Below are 23891 nucleotides of genomic sequence, written 5' to 3' on the forward strand. Positions count from 1 at the left end.
AGGAGAAAATATAAAAAGCAAACTGAAAAGCGGAACTTTGCTCTTCTGCCTTGTAACGTAGAATCCATGTACTCATCTGTAACTGAATAAAGACTGATTGATTGAACTATTCCTGTCTTCCTCTGAGATCTCCTTCCACAGGTTACCTGGATTTTATTTCATAACATTGCTGTAAATTTTACTTTCCACTATTCCGAGCAAGCAACATACAGTTAGTTGCCCCTGAATGAAGCAGTTTGACCAGAGATGTCTGGCTACAAAACATGGCTCATAGGGAACTACAGCAGTTTGGTATGGAAGGCGTAATTTAGCAGGGTGAGAGGAATCCATGGTACAATTACAGATTTCTTATGATGAGGCCAGCCACCCCAGTCAATCAATCAGCTTTAAAGGTAAGGAAAGTCTTTAACACAATAAAATAGTGCTTTAGTGCTCAACAACAGAAAAGTGATGCTATTGGATTCACCAAGTCCTCTTTGCCACTGCTTTAAGACACCATTTTTTCTGTATTCTTGGTAGGACTATTCCTGTGTTATCCTCCAATTTTTATAAAAATTAAATAGAGCTGTTTTTGTGTGATGATGGAACAAATACCATATAAACAGACAGACAAAACCTCAGCCTCACATGCGGTGGATTCAGAAAGCATTCTGACCCCCTCACGTTCTGCACACTTCATTGTGTTGTAGATTTAATTTGAAATGGATAAATTAGACATTTGTGCCCATCCATCTACACTCAATAACCCATAATGACAACATGTTTTCAGAAAGACCTTTTGCTGTGGCACTCCAGATTGTGGCCAGCTTGCTCTAATTCTCCTTGAGATGTGTTTAGAACTTGACTGGAGGCCACTGGAGCAAACTGAATTGATTGGACATTGTTTAGAAAGACACACGCCTGTGCATAAAAGGTCCCACAAGTCACACAGCATCTCAGGACAAATACAAGACCAAGGAACTCTTTACAGACCTCAAATTGTGATGAGGCATTGATTAGGGAAAGGGCATGAAACAATTTCAAAAGATTTTGAGTGTTCCCAGGAGCACAGTGGTCTCAAACATTGTGTAGAAGTTTGGAAGCACCAGGAATCTTCCTGGAGTTAGCCAACAAGTAACCGGGCAAGAAGAGCCTTGGTGAAAAAAAACCTCACAAGCTTCAGACATCACCTTCTAAGATAGAAGAACCCATCACAAGTACAACCATCTTAGCAGCACTCCATCAACTGGGTGCTAATGGTAGAGTGGAGAGATGAAAGCCATTCTTGAGTTAAAGGCATTTGACAGCCTGCTTGGGCTCTGAGAACATGAGGAAAATAATTCTCTGGTCTGATGAGACAAAACCTGAACTCCACGGGCAGAACTCTAACCACTATGCCTGGTGAAGACTAGGCACTGCTAATACTATCACCTGCCTAATACACTCCCTATGGTGAAGTCTGGTGGTGGCAGCATCATGCTGTGGTGTTCTTCTCAGCTGCAGTGATACGGAGACTGGTCAGAATTGAGGGAAGGGTGAATGCAGCCAAACACAGAGAGGTCCTTGAAGAAAACCTGCTCCAGAGTGCATGTGACCTCAATCTGGGTCAACGGTTCACCTTTCAGTGCAACAATGACCCAAACCATACCGCCAAAACAAAGCTGGTGTGGCTTTGGGACAAATCTGTAACTTTCCTTGAGTGACTTAAACCCCATAGAACATCTTTGGACAGACCTTAAGATTGGCAGTTTACAGATGCTTCCCATTCAACCTAATGGAGTTTGAGAGGATCTGCAGCACTGCTTCATTATTAAGGGGTTAATTATTGCTAAGCTGGTTCAAGGGGCACTTATTTTTTATCGTTTTAATACTTTGCCACATCCTTGTATAATCTGATTCCCTTTTATTGTTATGTATGTTAATCTTCTTCTTCTTCCAGCTGCTCCCATTAGGTGTTGCAACAGTGGATCATCTTCATCCATATCTTTCTGTCCTCTGCATTTTGTTCTGTTACACCCATCACCTGCATGTCCTCTCTCACCACATCCATAAACCTTCTCTTAGGCCTTCCTCTTTTCCTCTTCCCTGGCAGCTCTATCCTTAGTTTCCTTCTCCCAGTATACCCAGCATCTCTCCACTGCACATGTCCAAACCAACGCAATCTCGCCTCTCTGACTTTGTCTCCCAACCATCCAACCTGAGCTGACCCTCTAATGTCCTCATTTCTAATCCTATCCATCTTCGTCATACCCAGTGCAAATCTTAGCATCTTTAACTCTGCTACCTCCAGCTCTATCTCCTGTTTTTTGTCAGTGCCACCGTCTCCAACCCATATAACATAGCTGGTCTCACTACCATCCTGTAGACCTTCCCTTTCACTCTTGCTGATACCCATCTGTCACAAATCACTCCTGACACTCTTCTCCACCCATTCCACTCCGCCTTCACTCTCCTTTTCACCTCTTCCACAATCCCCATTACTCCCAAGTATTTAAACTCATTCACCTTTGCCAACTCTGCTCCCATACATCTCCAATTTGTATAGTTTTGGTTTCTCTGGCTTTGTTCTGGGTTTAGAAACCTCTCAGAAGCATCCCTTTAGAATACACCATATGTATTACATTTCAAAAAATGATATGTCAGCTTGAGTAAAGGTGCTACTATATTAGGGATTAATTATTTGCAAAATACAAATTAAATAACTAATACCTAAACAATTTGAACTATTACTGAAAAAAATTGTAACAAAACAGCACACTACAAAGAGAAACAATTAAAAGTCTGTTACCTTTAAGTCACAGTTCTGGCTCACAGCTAAATTACTTGGCTTTAAGTCCTACAGGAGATGAACAAAAATACTGCTGATCAAGCAGGTAACAGGTAACACATATAGGTATATTCTGAAAATGTTTCATCTATAATTGCAAAATATACAATATTGTAATCTTAATATTTCAATTATAATTAATTTCCTATTTAAATTAAACAATTGAAATTCATCATCTGCGGTGGGTTGGCACCCTGCCCAGTATTGGTTCCTGCCTTGTGCCCTGTGTTGGCTGGGATTGGCTCCAGCAGACCCCTGTGACCCTGTGTTCAGATTCAGCGGGTTGTAAAATGAATGGATGGAAATTCATTATTAATTAATAAAATATGCAAAAATAAAATGTTGACTACACCCCGTAACTATTGACTGCCTTCCATTGGATGGGCTGACATGTCAGGTGAAAAAAAATACCACTTATCAAACTCCAACTTTAACTGGAAAAATTCTTTCAAAACAGATATTTAAGTCATTTTCAGTACTGTCAATGTTAATAAGCATACCAAACTCCAACATTCAATCCTTTACTAACTCAGAAAATCCCTACTGCAAGAAGAATATAAAAAAAAATATAAAGTTTAAATGAACAAAAAATTGACAGCTGACAGTGGTTTTTCAACCAGCTTGCCATGGCACAGTGGTGCGTCATGAGAGCTTCCCAGGTGTTGCGTGGAAATAACAGATAGTAGTGCACCTGGGTCTGAACCTGAGAGGTAGAAGCTCCACAGGTGGTCGAGACCTGTTTGAGGAGGTCAGGACTACTTGGAGAAGCTAGAAAAAAAGCCGCTCCTCAATTGTTACGTCAGAACACTTCGGACACCTCTCCTGGCTGCTAGAGTCCACCTGCCTGGGTATGTGATTGTCAGCGAGTCTCACAGGTTGGAGGATAGCGTGCATACAAGTTGCCTCAGAGGCAGAGAGGGATGGGCAGAGGGACGTAACAGCTGCTCACCAAGTGCAGTGTCTGCGAATACTGATCTTGGAGCTGCTTTTTTATTGGATTCTCCGATAGGGTAGCCCCTCCTCTTTGGACAGTCGAGCACGTGTATGAGATATGTAATGTGTTTCTGGCAAGTAAAATAGTGATGTGCCTTCAGATATTTCTGCTTATAAATATTGTGCCACCACAGAAAAACACTTGGGAAAAACTGGCTCTGAGACTCAGGATCTGTGTTGGTGTCCAGAAGGTTGCTGGTTTAGGTTTAGGTTTATTTGTCATATATAGGTTAACACAGGGTCAACATACAATGAAATGTGTATGACGAGAAAAACAAGTCACTCAGCCTAGATCCAATAAAGCTAAAAAAAATAATAAAAAAAAAAAAATAAAAAATTTACAAGTTAAAAATAGACAAGCCATATAAAATAAAATGTGTATGTATAAAAGAAGTTATAGAGCAATATGAGTTGGATGAGCAGCAAGTACAAATGACAGTTATTGCACAGATAATGTTTTATAAGTACAGATGCATATTCCATAAAGTGCAGATGCATGTTCCAGTCAGTATTCCGAGTGTGTGCAGGTACAGTTTGTGTGTGAGTAGTGCAATGTAGATGTCATGTAAGTGTATGTAAGTGTTCAGGTGTTGCTGTTGAGGAGTCGAATGGCCTGGTGGTAAAAACTGTTCTTAAGTCTTGTAGTCCGAGCAGCCAGACTCCTGTATCGTCTGCCAGACGGTAACAAGGAGAACAGCTGGCGTGCTGGATGGCTGTGGTCCTTTATGATGCTGCTTGTCTTACGCAAGCACCAATGGAGGTAAATATCTTCAATGGCAGGAAGACTCTTGCCCGTGATGTGCTCTGTTGCCTTCACTACTCTCTGTAGTGATTTCTGGCTGCTGGCAGAGCAGCTCCCATACCAGACGGTAATGCAGCCCGTCAGCAGACTCTCGACCACACTCCTGTAAAAGTTTGAGGTGATGTTGGCATTCATGCCAAACTTCCTCAGCCTCCTCAGGAAGTAGAACCGCTGGCGAGCTTTCTTAACCACAGTGTCTATGTGAAGGGTCCACGAGAGATCCTCTGTGATGTTTACTCCGAGGAACTTGAAGCTGTTAACCCTTTCAACTTCTACGCCGCTTATGTAGATGGCCTGGTGTTCTCTGCCTTGTTGTTTCCGATAGTCCACGATCATCTCCTTGGTTTTGCTGACGTTAAGAGACAAGTTGTTATCCAGACACCAATTACTCAAGGCCAGCACCTCCTCTCTGAAGGCCGTCTCATCGTTGTCAGTGATAAGGCCTATGATGGTTGTGTCGTCTGCAAACTTGATGATGGTGTTTGTGCCGTGCTTTGCAACACAGTCGTGGGTGAACAAGGAATACAAGAGGGGGCTAAGCACACAGCCCTGCGGCGCTCCTGTGTTTAAAATGAGTGATGAGGACGTGTGTTTGCCAACTCTCACCACCTGGGGCCTGTTTGTCAGGAAAGAGAAAATCCATCTGCAGATGGTCGTCCCCAACCCAAGGTCGTCAAGCTTCAAGACAAGTTTTGAGGGGATGATGGTGTTGAATGCCGAGTTGTAATCTATGAACAGCATTCTTACATATGTATTTCCTCTTTCCAGGTGGGTGAGGGCAGTGTTTATTGTTAGCGCAATGGCATCCTCTGTAGATCTGTTTGCTCTGTAAGCAAATTGGAGAGGATCCAGCATGTCAGGGAGGGAGGAGCAGATGTAACCTTTGACCAGTTGCTCGAAGCACTTCATAATGACCGATGTCAGTGCAACCGGGCGACAGTCATTCAGACAGGAGACCACCGGTTTCTTTCGGTTTGAATCCCCATTACTGCCAAAAGGGATCCTACTCTGCTGGGCACTTGAGCAAGGCCCTTAACCTGTAATTGCTCCAGTGGTGCTGTACAATGGCTGACCCTGCGCTCTGACCCCAAGGGGTATTTGAAAACTAACAAATTCCTAATACACGAAATTGCATAACGAAAAATAAAGAACAATACAAAAAAATGGTACATACCCTGTGAATGATTCCAGCCGAATGGATATACTGAAAGAAAGAAAGACATCTGCAGTTAGTTTCAACTTTTAAGTTTTTGTAACCTAAGAATTGCAGCTCACTTGTATTTTGCTCGCAGCTCTTCATTTGTGGTGATCAGTTTTGTGACCTTGTCCTGTAACACTTGTTCCCAAATAGTCCCCCAGACTGACGTTTACTCAATTGGTTGACCTCATTTGTGAGTCGCTTTAGATAAAAATGTCTGCTGAGCAAATAAATGTACAGTGATCCCTCGCTATATTGCGCTTCGTCTTTCGCGGCTTCACTCCATCGCGGATTTTAAATGTAAGCATATGTGAATATATATCGCGGATTTTTCACTGCTTCGCGGATGTCTGCGGTGTACAGTATGTGTGCTTCCTCAGTTGATTTGCCCATTTGAATTCAAACAAGGGACGCTATTGGCGGATGGCTGAGAAGCTACCCAATCAGAGCACGTGGTTAAGCTCCTGGGTGCTGTGCTAACTCTCAAGTGTCTCGTGACCATTCTACGAATGGCAAAAGATCTCCAGACATCAGTTGAAGAATGGGACCCGCAAATGATTCGTTCTTTGCAATTTAAAAATGCTCTTGACGGCGCCACGGAAGTGTATAGGAACCTCTTTACACAAATGAAAAAGCAGCGCCAGCAACTGCCCATCACGATGTTCCTTACACGCAAAACACTGCCTAGTACGCCTTCAGTGGAAGAAGACGACGGCGGTGCTACACAGTCGCCTGAAAAGGCTCCTTTAGAACAGCTGTGACAGTGCAGTAAGTTGGTAAGTACCCAAAACTATTTTTCTACGTACTTAGTACATGTGAAGTTTATTGTAACTGTGCACACATTTTATACAATTTTTTCCTTGCATTGTTGGTATTTATTGCCGGTGGCCTGTCTATCGTAATGGCTGTAACAAATGTGATATCGGAGATGCTCTATAGTATCTTTAAAATAACATTTTGGTTTTATGTACAGCATTTACATGTTATAGATTTTTCACGTATTTTTATATTACCTACTCAATTACAATATGTTTAAAACTGTATTACGTATTAAATAAAACTCCTCAATGATATACGATACGTATGTTTGTGAGTAGTATATAAACTGTGTTTACATACATAATTTCAACGAATCTTACCTAATAACTAAGAGAATATAAAGGGTTTATGCTGTATAACTGTACGGGGAATATTTATAAACCATGTGGGAGAGTTTATAAGGACTTAAAATATATAAAAATAACCATATAAATATATGGTTTCTACTTCGCGGATTTTCTTATTTCGCGGGTGGCTCTGGAATGCAACCCCCGCGATGGAGGAGGGATTACTGTAAATGTTATTTTCAAGCACATACTGTATATTTATTTCTGTATATTATATTGCACCCCATCACCACATTCTGGGTATGCAGATTTGTGAAATAGATGAATGCAAGGATGTTTGTTGAACTATAACACTAGAAGACTCTGCACATCATCTAGCAAGACAACCAGGTGCTTAGGTGTGCAAGGTGCTCATTTACAGGGAAGCAAATAAAAATTTCACAATGACAGCGCTAAAGCTTCATTTTCTCCTTTGAGCTCATGAATACCTTGGAGTGTACCGCAAAAAGTCTGTGCCATCTACAAAATGACAATGACTGCCATGCCAGACATTTGTAATACTTTATACAGTGAAAGAAAGCACTTTTGAAAACACTAACATTTGATTTCCACGTGATTGTCATGTGTTGGTAGTCTTTCCCTGACTTCTTTGCATCAGACAATGGCTACAGCCCCTCAAATCACTTGAATATTTTTCTGTAGTTATTTGTGCAGAACTCCGAGTCTCTTTACCAAAACTTTGGCTAAGTTATACTCGTTTGTAACCATTAAAAGTAGTTGTACTTCATTGTATGTACAGACAAGGAAGTCTGTCTTGTTTTTTCCTTTTTTCTTTTCTCAATTTTATTGACCTCAGGTGTGTTGTATAAATGAACCTTGCGTTTGGCAGATAAACAGATTGGCAGATGTATTCATTTTTACTAATACGGTATGGATGAAAAACGTTTATAAAATGACCTGAAAACACCAGTGTGGACAGAAAAGTTTCTGTGGCTGCTGCTGAATTGGTACTCGAGCTTTAAGTGGAATAAATGCAGCAATCTTAGGGTGGTTGCAGTTTTACTCAGTCTGTAGCTTGGATATCCCAAGTACTGCTGTTTTCTTTGCGAATGGGACTGCCGAGCAAGAGATTCACATTACATGATAAAGGACTGATCACCTCGCAGGAAATTGGTTGCAGGACAGAAGAATGTTACACATGACCCCACTAGTTGATCCAAAGAATATACAGGTTGAGTCAAAATTATGTTAACATTTGAATTGTGGAAACAATTTATTCACAAAACATACTTCATATGTGCAAGATGATTTACAGAAATGTCTCAACCTGTTCGCCAACATGTTGAACACATGTACTATAAGTGGCACATAAACTGTCCACAAAAATTGTATGTAAATATATACATAGCAGTACCATTAGTGTTAACATAATTTCGACTCACCCTGTATTTCTTCCACCTTTGCACATGAATCTTGGGCTAATGGAAAACTTTGTTAAGGCAATGAATAAGCAAAGTGAAGCCTTTGCACACTTGAAACAGATGTTTACACGTATTAGTGGTGCCAAGATAAAAGAAGGTGTTTTTGTTGGCCCACAGATCCAAGTGGTGATGAAGGATAGTCACTTTGATGGCCTTCTGCAGGATGTTGAACGTGTCGCATGGACCACCTTCAAGAGTGTTACTTTCTGGGCAGCTACAAGACACCAAAATACACCAAAGAGACTGAAAGTCTGCTCCAGGCATACAAGTCGATGAAGTACAACATCTCACTAAAGATATATTTTCTTCATTCCCACCAGAACTTCCCAGCTAACCTCGGCACCATCAGTGACGAACATGGTGAAAGGTTTCACCAAGACATTGCTATCAGGGAAAGTGGAGTCCGTCTATGCTGGGAGACTATTGTTGGACACTGATATGCAAAGCATTGGACAGCGACTACAAACGAAAATCTGTGGCAAAACATTTCTAGTTTTCTCATGTGTTTCTTATATTGCAATATCGTAGCATAGGCATATGCCGCTGGATACGTTATAATGTGTCGTACATGGCTGGGGGTCAGACCCAGCCGGGATGCCTGGAGGGACCGAGAGGTGGCATATTTGTCCTCCGGGCCATGAGGGGGCAACCGCCCTGGAGTAGAGGAGGGCCACGGAAGGGGAGCAGGGAGGCTCAAGTCCATGGAGGCCCGCATCCACCGCCAGGGGGCTCACCGATCCTCATGGAGCCCGGGACTTATTTACTTCCGCCACACCCATGGAGGACGATCCTTCCAGGGTCACCCGGAGTGCTTCCGGGTGCTCTCCTGACGCTTCCGCCACACCAGGACGTGACGTCAGGTAGAGCACCTGGAGCTCATCCAGGTGAGGATAAGAGGGGCCACCTAGCTCCAATCACCGAGCTGGAGTCGGGAGCAGGAGCAGGACGAAGCTCCTGGAGAGAGAGGACAGGTGGCCCAGGGACGAGGAGAGAGAAGGCCCAGGAGAAGGGTGACTGGGGCTAGAGGCACTGTGAGTTGTGCGGGACTGTGTTGTGTTGTGGAGAAGAAAATAAAGAGTATATTTGTATAAAGATGTGGTCTCTGACTGGTGGTGTCCGGGCAAATATCACAAATGTTAAATGCGTAATCACATTTATCCTGAAAATCCTACATGATACAGAAATAACAAATACATATTTGTGTTCAGTGTGTAAAAATCTATTGGTCTCACCAAAAATTGTACAGAAAACAAAATTTTTCATAAAAGTTTTGGGCAGTGAAACATTTAAAATGAAAACAGCATTTTCAGATGCATTCATGTTAGTGAATACACAGTATATCCATCCATCCATCCATTTCCCAACCCGCTGAATCCGAACACAGGGTCACGGGGGTCTGCTGGAGCCAATCCCAGCCAACACAGGGCACAAGGCAGGAACCAATCCTGGGCAGGGTGCCAACCCACCGCAGTACACAGTATACTTTATGCTAAGTCTAAATACTTTAGCTAAGTCTAAAAGACATTTGCCTTCCTGAGAGAAAGGTTATGTCAGATTTGAGGGAGACATTCTAATGTATTCATTTAAGGCTATATCCACATTACTACCTTTTCACTTACAAACACTTTCAATTTTTGACCACACTACCCCAGCATTTTTAACCCTCAAACACGGACACTTTTGAAAACACTCTCCAGAGCTGTGTACATCTGAAAACGCCAGGTCAGCACTGCTGTGTAGATGGTTGCAAATGTAGACTTTTGAAAATGCAGACTCTAAATACGCTCCGATTTGTTTGTACTAAGCCTTTCCCTGATTTGTTTAGTGTTCACTTAGGCCCTATCGACACTACTAAGCTTTCATTTAAAAACGCAGACATTAGTCTCCATGTTCGTCTTTTGTCCACACTACTCCAGCATTTTCAACCCCTGAAAACAGAGACTATTGAAAATTCTCTCCAGAGCCGTATAAAAATGCATTCTGATTTGTTTGTGCTTATTATGTAGCCCCTCCATGGCTGGATCCTGTTCCTTACAACGTCTCATTACGTGATTGGTGACTCTTCAGGGAAGAATATCATATTCCAGTATAGCAGACTTAGAGCAGTTGCTTTCCATGGTGCTTGTTGTGTTCCTTACCTGTGTGAATCCAAATAGCATTTTGTGCAGTTTGAATGCTGCATACACACACAAAAGGCAAACAAGTTACCAGTCGCTACAGTTGTGTGATAAATCCCGTGGCCACCGGTATTTCCATCCCTTTAAAGATTTGCCCACCGATGTGTGCACTTCCCTAGTACAGGCAAAAGTGAACATCACATGGGTTTTCAGTCATATTAGTGTGGACAGAGATACTTTCATAAACAACATGAAATTACTAATGTGGACAAACATCATTTTCATTTAGAAATGAACAGCCACAACTGCGGTATTCCCATATGTGACCTACTGCAAAGAAAGCTGCATCATCACCAGGACTGAGTGCTAGAAAAATGTCATTGTTGAACTATGGTTTTGGATAAAACTGTTGAGAATTCCCTGCACTGTTAGACAATCAAGTTTCATTAAACTCAGCCTGATTATAAGAAAGTCATTAAACTAAGGCTCAAAATATTTGATGTTATAATGCAAAGGAAGGGCAAGACTAAACGGGGAAAATGTTGAGAAAGGAGAAGATGGTGATAGAAGCTAAGATTGCTAGACTGCGTTTATGTGGTGGTGAACATAAACTTCAAAGTACTCAGAGGAGCAGTTGCTGATAGACAGGTATGACCTCCATGTGGTCACAAGGAGACAGAATTGTCTAAATGACTGAAATGAAAACAGAACAAGAGAAAGCCTGTTCAAAAAATGACAGAAAGAGAATCTTCTGTGCCCCAAAGGTTAACACGGCTGCAGTATTCCAGCTTCAAATCCTGTTCCAGGTTGTTGTCTGTACGGATTTTGCACATTCTCCCAGTATCTGAGTTGACTTTGTATTGGAGCCCCTGTTTTCTTCCCAAATAATTTATGCATATTGGCAATTCCATGTTCAAGTGTGAGAATAACTAGCTCCCAATTCAGGGTTGGTTGCCACCTTACACCAGATGCATTCCTCATAACAATGAATTGAGCGAATTAAGAAGGACGGAGTAAGTTATGTTTATGTAATTCTCTCTCACCCCTCTATGCTGTACAAGATAAATGGTTTTGTATAGACTGATTGCCCTTATGTCAGTCCATCCATCCATGATCTGAAACCTCCATTAAGCTTTGTGGGTCACCAAAATCTAAGCCAGAAGCAGAAAACCTTTACGCCAATGGGAGAACGTGGGAGAAAAACCCATACAGACGTGCAGAGAACGTGCAGACTTTACAGATCTCACCTCTTGGTGCTACTGAACAGAACGTGAAGCACTGCTGCTATACAAAATCAAGATAAAAGTATCAACTGCCTTAGACGTTTTCACTTTTTATTGTTACAAAGCACTGAATCACAATGCATTTAATCTGACTTTTTGTCATTGATCAACAGAACATCACTCTAATGATAAAGTGGAAAAGATCTCTGCAAAGTGGTCTAAATAAATTCCAAATATAAAACACACAATAACCGATCGCCTAAGTGTTACCCCTAAATCATCACTGGTGCAGCAAACTGGTTTTTGAAGTCACTAAATTAGTTCCAAGGAGATCACCTCCCTGGGGTTTAGTGGATTGTAGTCTAAATACACCTGATCTGGAAGGCCCAACTTGTATTGAGTTAGTATGGTGGCCTAACCTACATAATGAAGAGAAAAGAAAACTTTGTTGATGAAGATGATTGAAAAGCACAAGTCGGTGGACAGACAGAAGAAAACATGCAAGTCACTGAATATCCCTTGGAAGACAGATAAATCAGTTATTAAGAAATGAAAAGAGTTAAGAGTTAAAACAAGTGTGAGCACGGGTCCAAACACCATCAGACAAACACCAGCACTTTACAAAACACACATTTATTTACACAAATAAAGTCCACACAACACAGTGCTCCCACACCAATCACTCTTAACATGGGCTTTCCTCTCAAATGTCCGTGGGCCGCCTTTCCTCTCCTCACAAGAGCTTCATCCTGCTCCCGCTCCCAACTCTAGCTCACTTTTATTTCCACCCGGATGTGCTCCAGATGCCTGATGGCGCTCTTCTGGCAGCACTTCCTGGTGTGGTGGAAGTGCTGCCCTTGCATCCAGAAGCACTCCGCATGTTCCTGGAAGGTCCTTCCTCCACCTTCCCAGGTGTGGCGGAAGTGTCAATCTCCCGGGCTCCACGACACTCGGGGCGCCCCCTGGTGGTAGCCACAGGCCCCAGTGGGTTTGAGCCTCCTTGCTCCTTCCCCATGGTCCCCTTAACATTCAGGGCGGTTGCCCCCTCGTGGCCTGGGGGATGTATAGACCACCTCACGTTCCTTCCAGGCATCCCAGCTAGGTTTGGCCCCCAGCCTCCTGTGACACAGGTCATCCACAAAAACTGAGACATTGTACCAGAAATAAAATGTGGATGGGGCAGATTCAAAATAGTCCTCCCAAACTGTATGCAGTTTATGAGGTGCTGCACAGACACTTACTGTCTGATAAGGAAAACAAAGTGTCCTACCTGAAAAGCAATGAAAGTACCCACCTGCCTAAGGGTGTGATAATTAAATCTGGATTTTGCCAAATGTACCTTTGTTAAATGTGTTGATACACATTCTTTCAAAGGAATGTTAAGAAGTGAAACACAAGACGCTGCAGGATGTAACATGTTGATCTGAGGCGCAGAGGCTCAGATATCTCAAGGCTCTGAATGCCATGCTGACAGTATACGTTCACTCACACAGTTCTGCTTTTTTTTCTTCACATTCTTCATTTATTTTGACCCCTGGAAATCCTTTACTTTTTCACTTCCAGAGGTGCAGTCGACTTGACTTCAAAATCACTTTCCCAAGTGGCCCACTGAGGATGGTCTTTCTGTCCTGTAATCTTGAGCTACATCAGCAAGAGGAGCAGAATTGCAAATCAGGGTTTGCATAAAGCCAGTAAGCCATCTTTCCATGCTCTGAATCTCCATCCACTATAAAACTTTCTAAGCCTCAGATTGAGTTCAGACTCACAGGGGGCCAGTGCCAAACCAGGCAGCACTGGGAGTCATTCATCTCCAGGACCTGCCTAACCCAGTTATAGATGTTACAAAGAACTTAAGTGTACCCTGACACCACTGAGCAGGAGCCAGCCAGCTCTGGGCACACAAATACACATTGTTTATTTCCATTTTCTTTCTTTTCAGTCACGACACTACATCTACGTGGCTCCGGCTCACAGGATCCTCATTGTTGAGGATTCCAGCGGCTGCAACAAGGCCAGGCCAAGGGAGCACCCACATAACACCTGGCTGCGGCAGATAGATGGTCATTTCTTGGAGGGTGGGACTGGGCCACAAGTCTGCCTGGGGGATTGCCAAACAGGATACCGAGGAGTTTCATTGTGTGGTGGATGCGGCAGCGCACTGTACCAGTGTATGCTCCCCAACCTGACCTTTCTTTTCTTGATGTACATGGTGGCCCTCAGTCTGTCTCGATGTAGATGCATCATGACAAATAAAACCATCATCATATATTTTTTTAATGTGGCTGACTGAGAACAGTTGGTATTTCCACTTAAAACAGCCCCGAATCCATGTATTTATACACAATGTTTGTACTCTTTGGTATACAATGCATGATGTTTTCCATTTATGTTTCAACATTTTCGTGCTGTAATAGTAGGGGGAGCTACCACTCCCTTGAACCCTCAGGTACCACGCCAAACACCAAGTAAAAGTGCAATGCTTATTATTTTTATTATAACAATAATGTGCACTAAGCACCCTCCACTCCACACTACTCATACAATAAACAATCTATATAATAAAAGCCCAGCGCAGCGTCCGTGTCCGTGTCTGTGTCCGTGTCCGGGTTCGGTTTCCTTTTGGCTGTATAGCCGCCCCCGTAGAAAAGCCCCAGTCCTTCCCCTCTCAGAATTCTTGCTTACCCCCCTCCGTTCTTTCCCCTTTGTGCATGTGAGTATTTCGAGCCCTGCGTCTGAGTCGGATGGTTCCCCTGGTCACCAATTTGTGTGTTTCAAGCCGCGATTTTCTATTTTCTCCCTTCCGGCCCACTATGCCTTTCCGTCTTCAGATACCCATGTGCACTTGTACGGAGGAGAGCTTACGGAACAATGCCGAAACGAAAGGCAACTGAACCTGCTGCTGCGAGAGAGGACACAATACAGCGTCATCACGAAGCAAAGGGGCAAAGGCGTGCCAGTCGCTCGCAAGAAACGGACAGTCAGCATTCACACAGATTAGCTCAACGACGCGTCTCTGCCGCACAATGAAAGGCAACTGAAACCCCTTCTGATTAGTCTGCGTCCCACACTTCGTGAATGATGGGTTTTGTTTTGAAATTTTGTTTCCCATGCAAAAATCAAATGCGGTGCGATGAAGGACCAAGTTCACGACTGGCAGCCGCGTTTAAACAGGGAGTCCTTCAACTGTGGTCATCCAACGCGCAGCGTAGCGCGCGCCAGGTCGCTAGTACTAATATAATTCTCAATCCCAATCCTCCTCTCCCAGACACTTAGCCACCCTTCCTCCCAGCTCAGCTCAGTGTCTGGGCTTTCCCAAGGTACTTTTATAACTCCTGACCCAGAAGAGGTTCCAGCCCTGCAGTCCATGATTCGTTATCACTTCCAGGTCAGATTAAAAGTCCTTTTCTTCATCCCGGAAGCACGTCGTTCCTTCTGTCCATGTGACCAGGATGTGCTTCTGGATTATAGGGCATGTAGCACTCCCCAAGCATCCCTACAGCGGCTCCTGGTGGTCCCCATGATATCCAGCAGGGCTGTTTGTAAAAACTACAAGGTTCATGAGGCCCTGCTGGAATTCAGGGAGCCTCCATACTGCTGGGAGGGCTTCACCTGGCGGTTTGGAGGTATGGGCCAGAATATATGACTGGCCATCCCTCACAGTGCTCATATATTTTATCTCTCCCTGTCTTTCCAGTATAATGGCCTCCTGACCAGTCAAGGGTCCTCAATTGAGCCCTTCTGGAATGTAAGCATTTCGGCTGCGCAACTGGCACCTTCTGCCCATCTTTTGGTTGAGGCAGAGGACATCCCACCTTCATTCCTGTCCCGGTATTAATTTGACCAGCCAATGCTTGCCATGCTTTACATTGTTTGGTAGCAAAATAGTCACAATACACTCCAGGTGAGTGTTGTACGCGGGCCCTATGTAACAGTGTCATCAAGTGCTTCATGATCTACAGATACATTACTAAAAAAAACAGCCCAAAATAAAAACAATAATGTAGTGAAGTGTGATGCCAGTGCGTGTGGCTTGTATGGATTTCAGGTCCTTTTCATGGCAGATTTTATAGCTCGCTATCCCGGGAAGGACTTACGCACTCATCCGGCAGTACTAGACTGAAAAAAGATGGCCGTGCAGATGCTTGGGACTTTCGTGGCTCTTACATTTAAATAACAGTTGCCTGAGTACTGCCTGTTTGTGTTTGTCCTTGCTGTGGCCGATAGTGCAGCTATTAACATAACAATGAAGTATAAAAAAGTACATACATGTAAATTTGTATATATTAGAATAGGGTGTTGTACCGTGTTAACCATTATGAATGTAGTGAGAAGTCAAGCAAAATGACACCTTTTATTGGCTAACTAGAAAGATTACAATATGCAAGCTTTCGAGGCAACTCAGACCCCTTGTTCAAGCAAAACGTAATACTGGAGTTTAACCAATAAAAGGTGTCATTTTGCTTGACTTCTTACTATATATTAGAATATATACTAATTTTTAAGTTTAATATTCAAACCTTATTTTTTTGGCTAATTTGACAGTCCTAAAGCATACAAGGGCAAACACAGAAACTGAGGGGCTAAGGAGATATGCTTCTTCACAGAGAAATCCAAGAAAAGATGAAACAAATTAGCAAGGAGCACTTTGGGAACTTCAAATCTCAGTATTACACATGATAGACACATTAGTGCACAGCTAAAAAAATAATTTAGGAATTTAATCCATAATCAAGGACTGGCTTTATCTGTTACTTGTTTTATCAGTATCATGTAAGGGCATATCGTTTATTTGTATTTATTACTATTGGTATTTCATTTTTTATTCCTTCATAAATTTATTTACTGCATTTCTAATGAATTACATTTCTTTTTACTTCTATGTTATCCTTTAACATCTTGTAAGGCACTTTGAGCTACATGTTTTATATGAAAATGTGTTATAGCAATAAATTTTGTTGCTGTCTTGTCCGGTCCACTTACTGGACTCACAATAAAATAATTCTGATTGATTCCTAGAAATCATCTGGACACTTCTCTGCTGTACGTTTTACAACTTTGTTGACTATTTGTTAGGCTCGAGTGGTTAGCGAACATATTTACCATAATCACTGTTTTTTTTAAGTGTTTTCCAAAATCTGCTAAATGAAGTTCTTTCCTATTAGTGTTGTAAATAGTTTTGTGAGATTTTTCCTGGAAAGAAAGACAGCCGTTTCAAGGTAAGGTATGAACTCTACACTCATTAATGATGATGGCAGAAAATATCAATGTCATAGAAGACATAGGTTGGCTGGCATCCCGACCGGGACAGATGGTTACTTACCCAGCCGGGATGGCTTGGTAATGGAGGGGTGGAAGGAGACCACCACCCTGGGCCATGTGCTCTTCCAATACAAGAGGTGGCAGCAGTACTTTGGTGGGTCTCTCATATACACACCTGCAGGGCTGCATGGGAATTGGAGTTCTAATGGGCAGTCCCGCTGTATCTCATGGGAGCCGCAAGGGGGAGCTGTGGGGAGGAGGTTTCATCAATTTAGGGAGGTAGTGTTGTCCTGGACGTTTTGTTCAGATGCATTGCGATAGCACCGGAAGCTCTCCTGGGTCTGGTATAAAGAAAACCACTCTTCCACACCAGGGGCCTCATGTATAAATGGTGCGTACGCACAGAAATGTTGCATACGAACGTTTCCACACTCAAATCGCGATGTTTAAAACCTAAACTTGGCGTAACGCCACGCACATTTCCATGGTACCTCATACCCTGGTGTACGCAATTTCTCAGCTCGGTTTTGCAGACTGGTGGCACCCAGCGTCAAAGCAGTGCTATTGTTCCTGTGTGGTTACCCTTTCTTTCTTAGACCCACATTCCTGACGCGGCTTTATAAATACACTGAAATTAACTGCATATTGTTTATTAGTGTAATGCATCTGATTGTAATTGACATGTAGCAATATAATGGGCCAGGGAATAGCCATAGTATTCCAAATACCATAACTGCTTTAGCGTTGTTACGCTCACTGCATCTTGTTCTTCTTTCATCTGCTCCCGTTAAGGGCTGCCACTGCGGATCATCTTTTTCCATATTACTCTCACTGCACCACTCGGAGTATTTATATCACTGTATCTGAGTGGGGAATCACAGCAGCAGCTGATCGGAAAGAGAATTATCGGTATACAGTTTCAAGCACACACTACCTCAGCCACGGCAAAACGCGTCAAAGCCTTTCCTGTACGGACCTCGTGTTTCAGAAACAGTTTCATCCCAAGAACTATAAACGCACTCAATCAAGTGCTCCTTGTAGAACTGTTTGTACTTATAAGTACAATTACCCCACTGTAAACTTACACTACAGTTATAATATTGCACAACTTGCGCCACTTTATAAAGTGCGTATGATGACGATATCATTTTTAAGATGAAATGCAGCAAAATATGTTGCTTATAGTATACAGATAAAACTTTAACTTCATTTAAATAATCAGTTTTGTTAATAATTAAACATGTGAGGACACTGTGCCGCAGCACTAGCTAGTTCACGGATAGCTCCTGCCTTGCGCTGTATTATTGCTGGTGCTGACGTGACACTGGAAGGATAGACGGATAGAATAATTAAACATGTACTATGAAGATATTTCAATGTTCCTTAAAAATTTTGAAGAATCGGTGTTCTAAGCTAACAGATGGCTTCACGTCTATTACAGAGCTGATTGTGTGGCGATTGGGTATTTGGAGAAAGAAAAGTAAGGACTGGAATTGGAGGTTAGTACGTTTGAAAGAGACAGTACTTCTGTAATAAATTATTTCATTGAAGGTCGCGCATGGCGCAGCAAGCCTCTTGCGTGAGATATAAACAATCACTGCGCCACCGTGTTCCCATGTTTAATAACATGCTTTCATTCCTATCATCATGAAAAAGATATCACGTATACATCTCAGTATTTTAATTATTCAGAGAGCTGTAATATCACGAATGTAATGGATTCTGTGTCCTGTCGGAGGAAGAGAAAGAACAGAAGCACGTAGTGATTCACACACATAGAGTACATAGAAGATCAAACACAGAACAAAGCATTTAACGTCCTACTTTAGTTACGATGGGATTTGAGAAACTAGTAAAATAAATGATTTTAAGATGAAGTTTACGATGTTCTACTTTAATGACAAAATTAACTACGTGATTAAAGTGGAAATTTCGAGATTAAAGTTGACATTTCGTGCTTTTTTCCCACTATGTGCCTATTTTTTTTCTTTGTACCCTAATAAGCTTTCATATGACACTCAGACGGTCCGCTACGACTCGCCTTTTCACGCCAACTTTGATATGTGATTTCTTTCTTATTTCAGGCATTGTGCGACTTTGTGAACTTGAGCTTTCGAGTTTCTCCGACACTATGTCACTCGATCAACTTTCTTTTGTTGATTATACCACTGTTTAAACCAACAAATAGTACGTTTTTTCCTTTGCCTCCACTTGGTATTCGCTGAAATTCTTATATTTTTCCCTGTGCTTTTCCCATTGTCTTTTCACAGAAGGCTATTTATATCGATTTGCATATTCAAAGAGGCATAATTCTGGGAGGAGTTGGGGCGGGACAGAAGGTGCGTGCACGTGTGTTACTTTTCACGCTGATCGGGATTTATGTAGTGGAAGAACGTGAAAGTTTGCGTACGCACAGATACTTGCATCTGGATTTTTCTGTGTGTACGCACATTCCCGCTTTTGTGCTTACGTCATGTTATAGTGTGAGTTCTACACACGGCGTTATACATGAGGCCCCTGGTGAGTAAGAGTCGGGTGGAAGAGGATGAAGCTCACTGAGGAGGAGTGGAGGAGAGGGAAGAGACAGGAAGAAGACTTCTTGTAATTGTGCTTGTGTAACTTTTGGAAAAGTCTGTGGGGACTTATGTTTGTGAGGTTCTGTCTGGGATTTGGGGTGCTGCAACGCCCCCTAGTGAACACAACATTCAATTAAGAATTTCACCGTACAGGTGACAACAAGGACCTCTAAACCCATAACCTGTTTTTCATTTAGCATGCAGTTTTAATTTTTTTTTCTAAACTTTCCCCATCTCCACTGCACATTGCTTATTCCTGTGTGGTAAAGTAAATACTGATCTCAGCACTGAGTACATATTTGACAAATAATTTATCTATAAATTCTGACTTCCATCTTTAATGATGATTCCTTGTCATTTAATGAATTAGATTCTGTCTGCATTTCACACATCATAGAATTAATTGGCACCTTATACAGTATGTCCTGAGCCTGCTCAACAAATCCTGATCTTGACCAGTGGTGTAGCGTAGTGGGGGCGGCCCGCCCCAGGCGGCACTTTTAGGGGGCGGCAAAATTTCACAATAAATAATAATAATATCTTGTAAAAATTTGAACCATACCTAAATTAGGGGGCTGCGGAATTTTCCTCCACCCCGGGCGGCTGACACCCACGCTACGCTACTGATCTTGACCACACGGTATACTGACGTAAGCTTTAGTTGAGCCATGTCTTCGTGTCCTACAGCAACTCATCACACTGACTCAAATCGGATCCAACAGTGTTCTCATTCTATGCTTATCACCTCATTCCCAGCTAACCAGCGTTAAAAGGGAATTATATGGAGAAGCAGGTGGAACATTCCAGTACAAGGGGGGGTCAAATGCAATTCTGATATTGAAGGTCAGGTGGTGGTCAAGTACATCTCTGTCAATGGCGGACATAATAAACACAGAGGTACAATACAAGACCGCCTTGGCTAGGTGCTCATATACTAGCATGGGGCAAGACTGATAATGTGGCCTTGTTACCTTCACTCTGTCAAGTTGGCCTCTACTAAGTGGGAAGGCAGAATCATCAGATAATATAACAGATTTAACTTATGGTATTTTCAGACCTACTCCTTGTCTCATAAATCTGCCAAGAAGATGTGTGAACGTTTGAAACAAAATTGAACCTTAAAAAGTCAAAGCAAATGTATCAGAGATCCAGACGGTAGTAAGAACTATGGGGCAGTATACATCTGAGCAGGATACCCTCGCCCAGCAAGGATGTCACACCAAGAGGTCCTTGGCTGGAGAAGAACTCTACAAGAGCTAGTAGGAAGCTACATTATGTCACTGCAATGGATATGGTTCCCACAGAGGCTTCTGGGAAATTAATTATTTGCAGGAGTCTCTTTGGGAACATGGGTGGTCCATATGGGCTTCACATTAGGCTTGTCTGGCGCCAGAAGTACTCAATGGACCAGCCATAAAGATCAGGCGAGCTTGGAGTCTCAAGAGGAGAAGAGGCAAGTGCTCACCTCGCAAGGAGAAACAGTGGGCTAGTTGATTTGGTAAAGGAAGGCTGGGGGGGTAGGAAGAAACTACTTCATTTGGTGCTCACCTGTGTATGTGGTCAAGCGACCCGTAGTCTAGAGTAGCTGTACCCGAAAGGTGTAGTAATGCCCAGGGTGGGACTGTCTTTGTGAATTAGTCATACTTACTTACCCTTTCCAGTACCTGTTTGTACTGCCTTGGTGTTTTTCTGAGTATGGAGCCCACTCTGGAAGTGCCCCCATTTTGTCACACAAATCTTTCTTTTATTACTTCGACGCCAGAACAGCACCCAACATTTACTCTATGACATCAATTAGGATATTATGGCACTTGTCCGCACGGAAAGAGTTGCTTTATGAAGCGAGGAGGTTTATCACAATAGGGAATAACTGAAGCGTATGACGCATTCTTTAGGAGAAAAGCCACAGGTTGTCAAAACATTATATTTTACTTGAACAACATCTGCTGTGTGCAATGTGATACTCCCTCATTGTGTTATAAAAAACAGACTCTTTATTACTTTATGAAAAGACATGACAGTGGGGCTCCTGGCGTGTGCTTCATGTTGCAGAGTCTACTTAGTGAAGCATGTCTACAAATTCCAGTTGTTTATTACTCCCAAGTTTTAAATAACTCCAAGTTTTCTACATTTCACACACAGAGGTGGGTGTTTACAAAGAGATGACATTTTGAAGCCATCCTCGGCTTGTCTGAACTAGTCTATAGTTGTTTGAACAGAAGGAGGATATAGCAATATAGCAATAATAAAAATCCTCAGGTACAGCTTAGAACAGTTGCTAAATTAACAAATGGGAATTCAGATCTACAGTGCAAAATACCAACAGATATTAGCAGTACAGACTTTATGAACTTCTTCAATGAGAAAATTAAAAATATAAGATCCCAGATCTCAGCATCACAGTGCAAACCACATACTAGCTAAGCAGACCCTGCCTGACATTGCATTCAGCACTTTAGTAATTTTAATCCTGTAACTGAGCAGGAAGTCTTAACTTTAATTTCTAAAATGAAACCCACTACTTGTTCCCTGGATCCAGAGCCAACAAAACTAGTAAAAAGTGCAATGGATGTTCTTGCAGCGCCTATTCTAAACATTGTTAATAGTTCATTATTGCATGGCACAGTACTTGATGCACTAAAAGTGTTAGTCATTAAACCATTGCTTAAAAAGTCAGACCTAGACCCACACATACTAAATAATTATAGACCTATTTCAAATTTACCCTTTCTCTCTAAAATACTACAAAAATTAGTCGCCAATCAGCTTCAGTCACAAATTCCAGTCTGGTTTCCGCACTGGTCATAGTACAGAAACGGCACTAACGTGAGTTGTAAACGACATTCTGATATCCTCTGATGAAGGAAACTCCACTGTAATTATGTTGTTAGACTTAAGCATTTGACACCATTGACCATTCTATTTCACTGTACAGGCTAGAAAATGATGTTGGGCTCACAGACACTGTGCTCACCTGGTTTAGTTCTTATTTATCAAATCAATTCCAAAATGTACAGAAATGTGCTGACAGCACTCCAACATTATACACAGAAGTTCAATATGGTGTCCCGCAGGGCTCAGTACTGGGACCTTTACTGTTTTCACTTTACATGCTTCCACTGGGATCTCTCATTAGGAAACATAATGTTAATTTTCACTCGTACGCAGATGACACCCAGTTATACTTTTCATTTAGATCAAATGAAGTTTCTCCGATGTTGTCTTTAATTAGTTGTGTTAGTGAGTTAAAGGAGTGGATGGATGAGAACTACTTGCCTTTAAACACCAATAAAACAGAGATGTTAATTGTTGGAGGGAATGACGCTGATCACAACAATATTTTGTCATCATTTAACTCAGTTGGAATCCCCATTAATTTTACTGAATCAGCTCGCAATCTAGGAGTTATCTTTGACTCTAGCATGTCTTTTAAAGCACATATTACAAAGTTGTCCAAATCATGTTTCTTCCATCTTAAAAATGTTGGGAAATTAAGGCACTTTTCTAAATAAACAGGATTCTGAGAAATTAATTCATGCGTTTATTTCTAGTAGGAATAACTACTGCAATGCGGTGTTCACTGGATGTTCAAACTGTTCTTTACACAGCCTCCAGTTAATCCAAAATGCTGCTGCAAAAATTATTACAAGAATAAGAAAATACGAACACATAACTCCAGTTTTTAAATCCTTACACTAGCTCCCGGTTAAGTTTAGGGCATTTTTTCAAAATCCTCCTTTTAACATATAAAGCATTAAGTGGCCAAGGTCCGGCTTACTTGTCTGAACTTATCATGACTTACAAACCAGAGCGCATATTAAGATCTCAAGATGCCGGTCTGCTTATAATTCCAAGGATTAATAAAATAACAATGGGAGGTTGAGCTTTAAGTTACAGGGCCCCTAAATTGTGGAATGGTCTGCCTGCTACTATAAGAGATGCCCCATTCGGTCTCAGGTTTTAAATCCCGGCTGAAGACTCACTACTTCAGTTTAGCATATCCTGACTAGAGCTGCTGATTAACTGTACAGACTGCATCTCTGTTGTTAGTCATTAGCACTAAAACATAAGTAACATGATCGTTATAATTTGTTACTAACCCTCACCTATTCTGTTTCTCTTCTCAGTACTCAAATGTGGCACTTGGTGCCACGGCCCACCTGCCAGGTTGTTTTGCCTGCCTAAGGTAAAGTGCATCCCTGATGGAGGATCACAGGAATCATCGGGTAGAGGGGTCCTTTCATTGGATTGGCTGGATTGACAGTGCTGTTTCAGCTGTGGAATGGCCAAATGGGGGAGGCAGCTTGATGGCTGAGGTCTCCAGGGGCCT

The 23891-nt window shown here is 42.2% G+C and overlaps 1 protein-coding gene across 1 annotated transcript in view; it reads right to left on the reverse strand.

Annotated features, from left to right (window-relative positions):
* The window catches only part of zgc:171775 (STKc_p38 domain-containing protein), a 64688-nt gene that overhangs the window by 17542 nt on the left and 23255 nt on the right, over positions 1 to 23891 (reverse strand). The window contains exons 5-6 of the mRNA XM_028825192.2: positions 5776 to 5805; positions 2768 to 2815 (exon numbers count right to left, since the gene is read on the reverse strand). Coding sequence (XP_028681025.1) covers positions 2768 to 2815; positions 5776 to 5805 — 78 coding nt within the window. The remainder of the gene's footprint in view (positions 1 to 2767; positions 2816 to 5775; positions 5806 to 23891) is intronic.

The sequence above is a fragment of the Erpetoichthys calabaricus genome, chromosome 18 (genome assembly GCF_900747795.2).
Source record: "Erpetoichthys calabaricus chromosome 18, fErpCal1.3, whole genome shotgun sequence".
Taxonomy (NCBI): domain Eukaryota; kingdom Metazoa; phylum Chordata; class Cladistia; order Polypteriformes; family Polypteridae; genus Erpetoichthys; species Erpetoichthys calabaricus.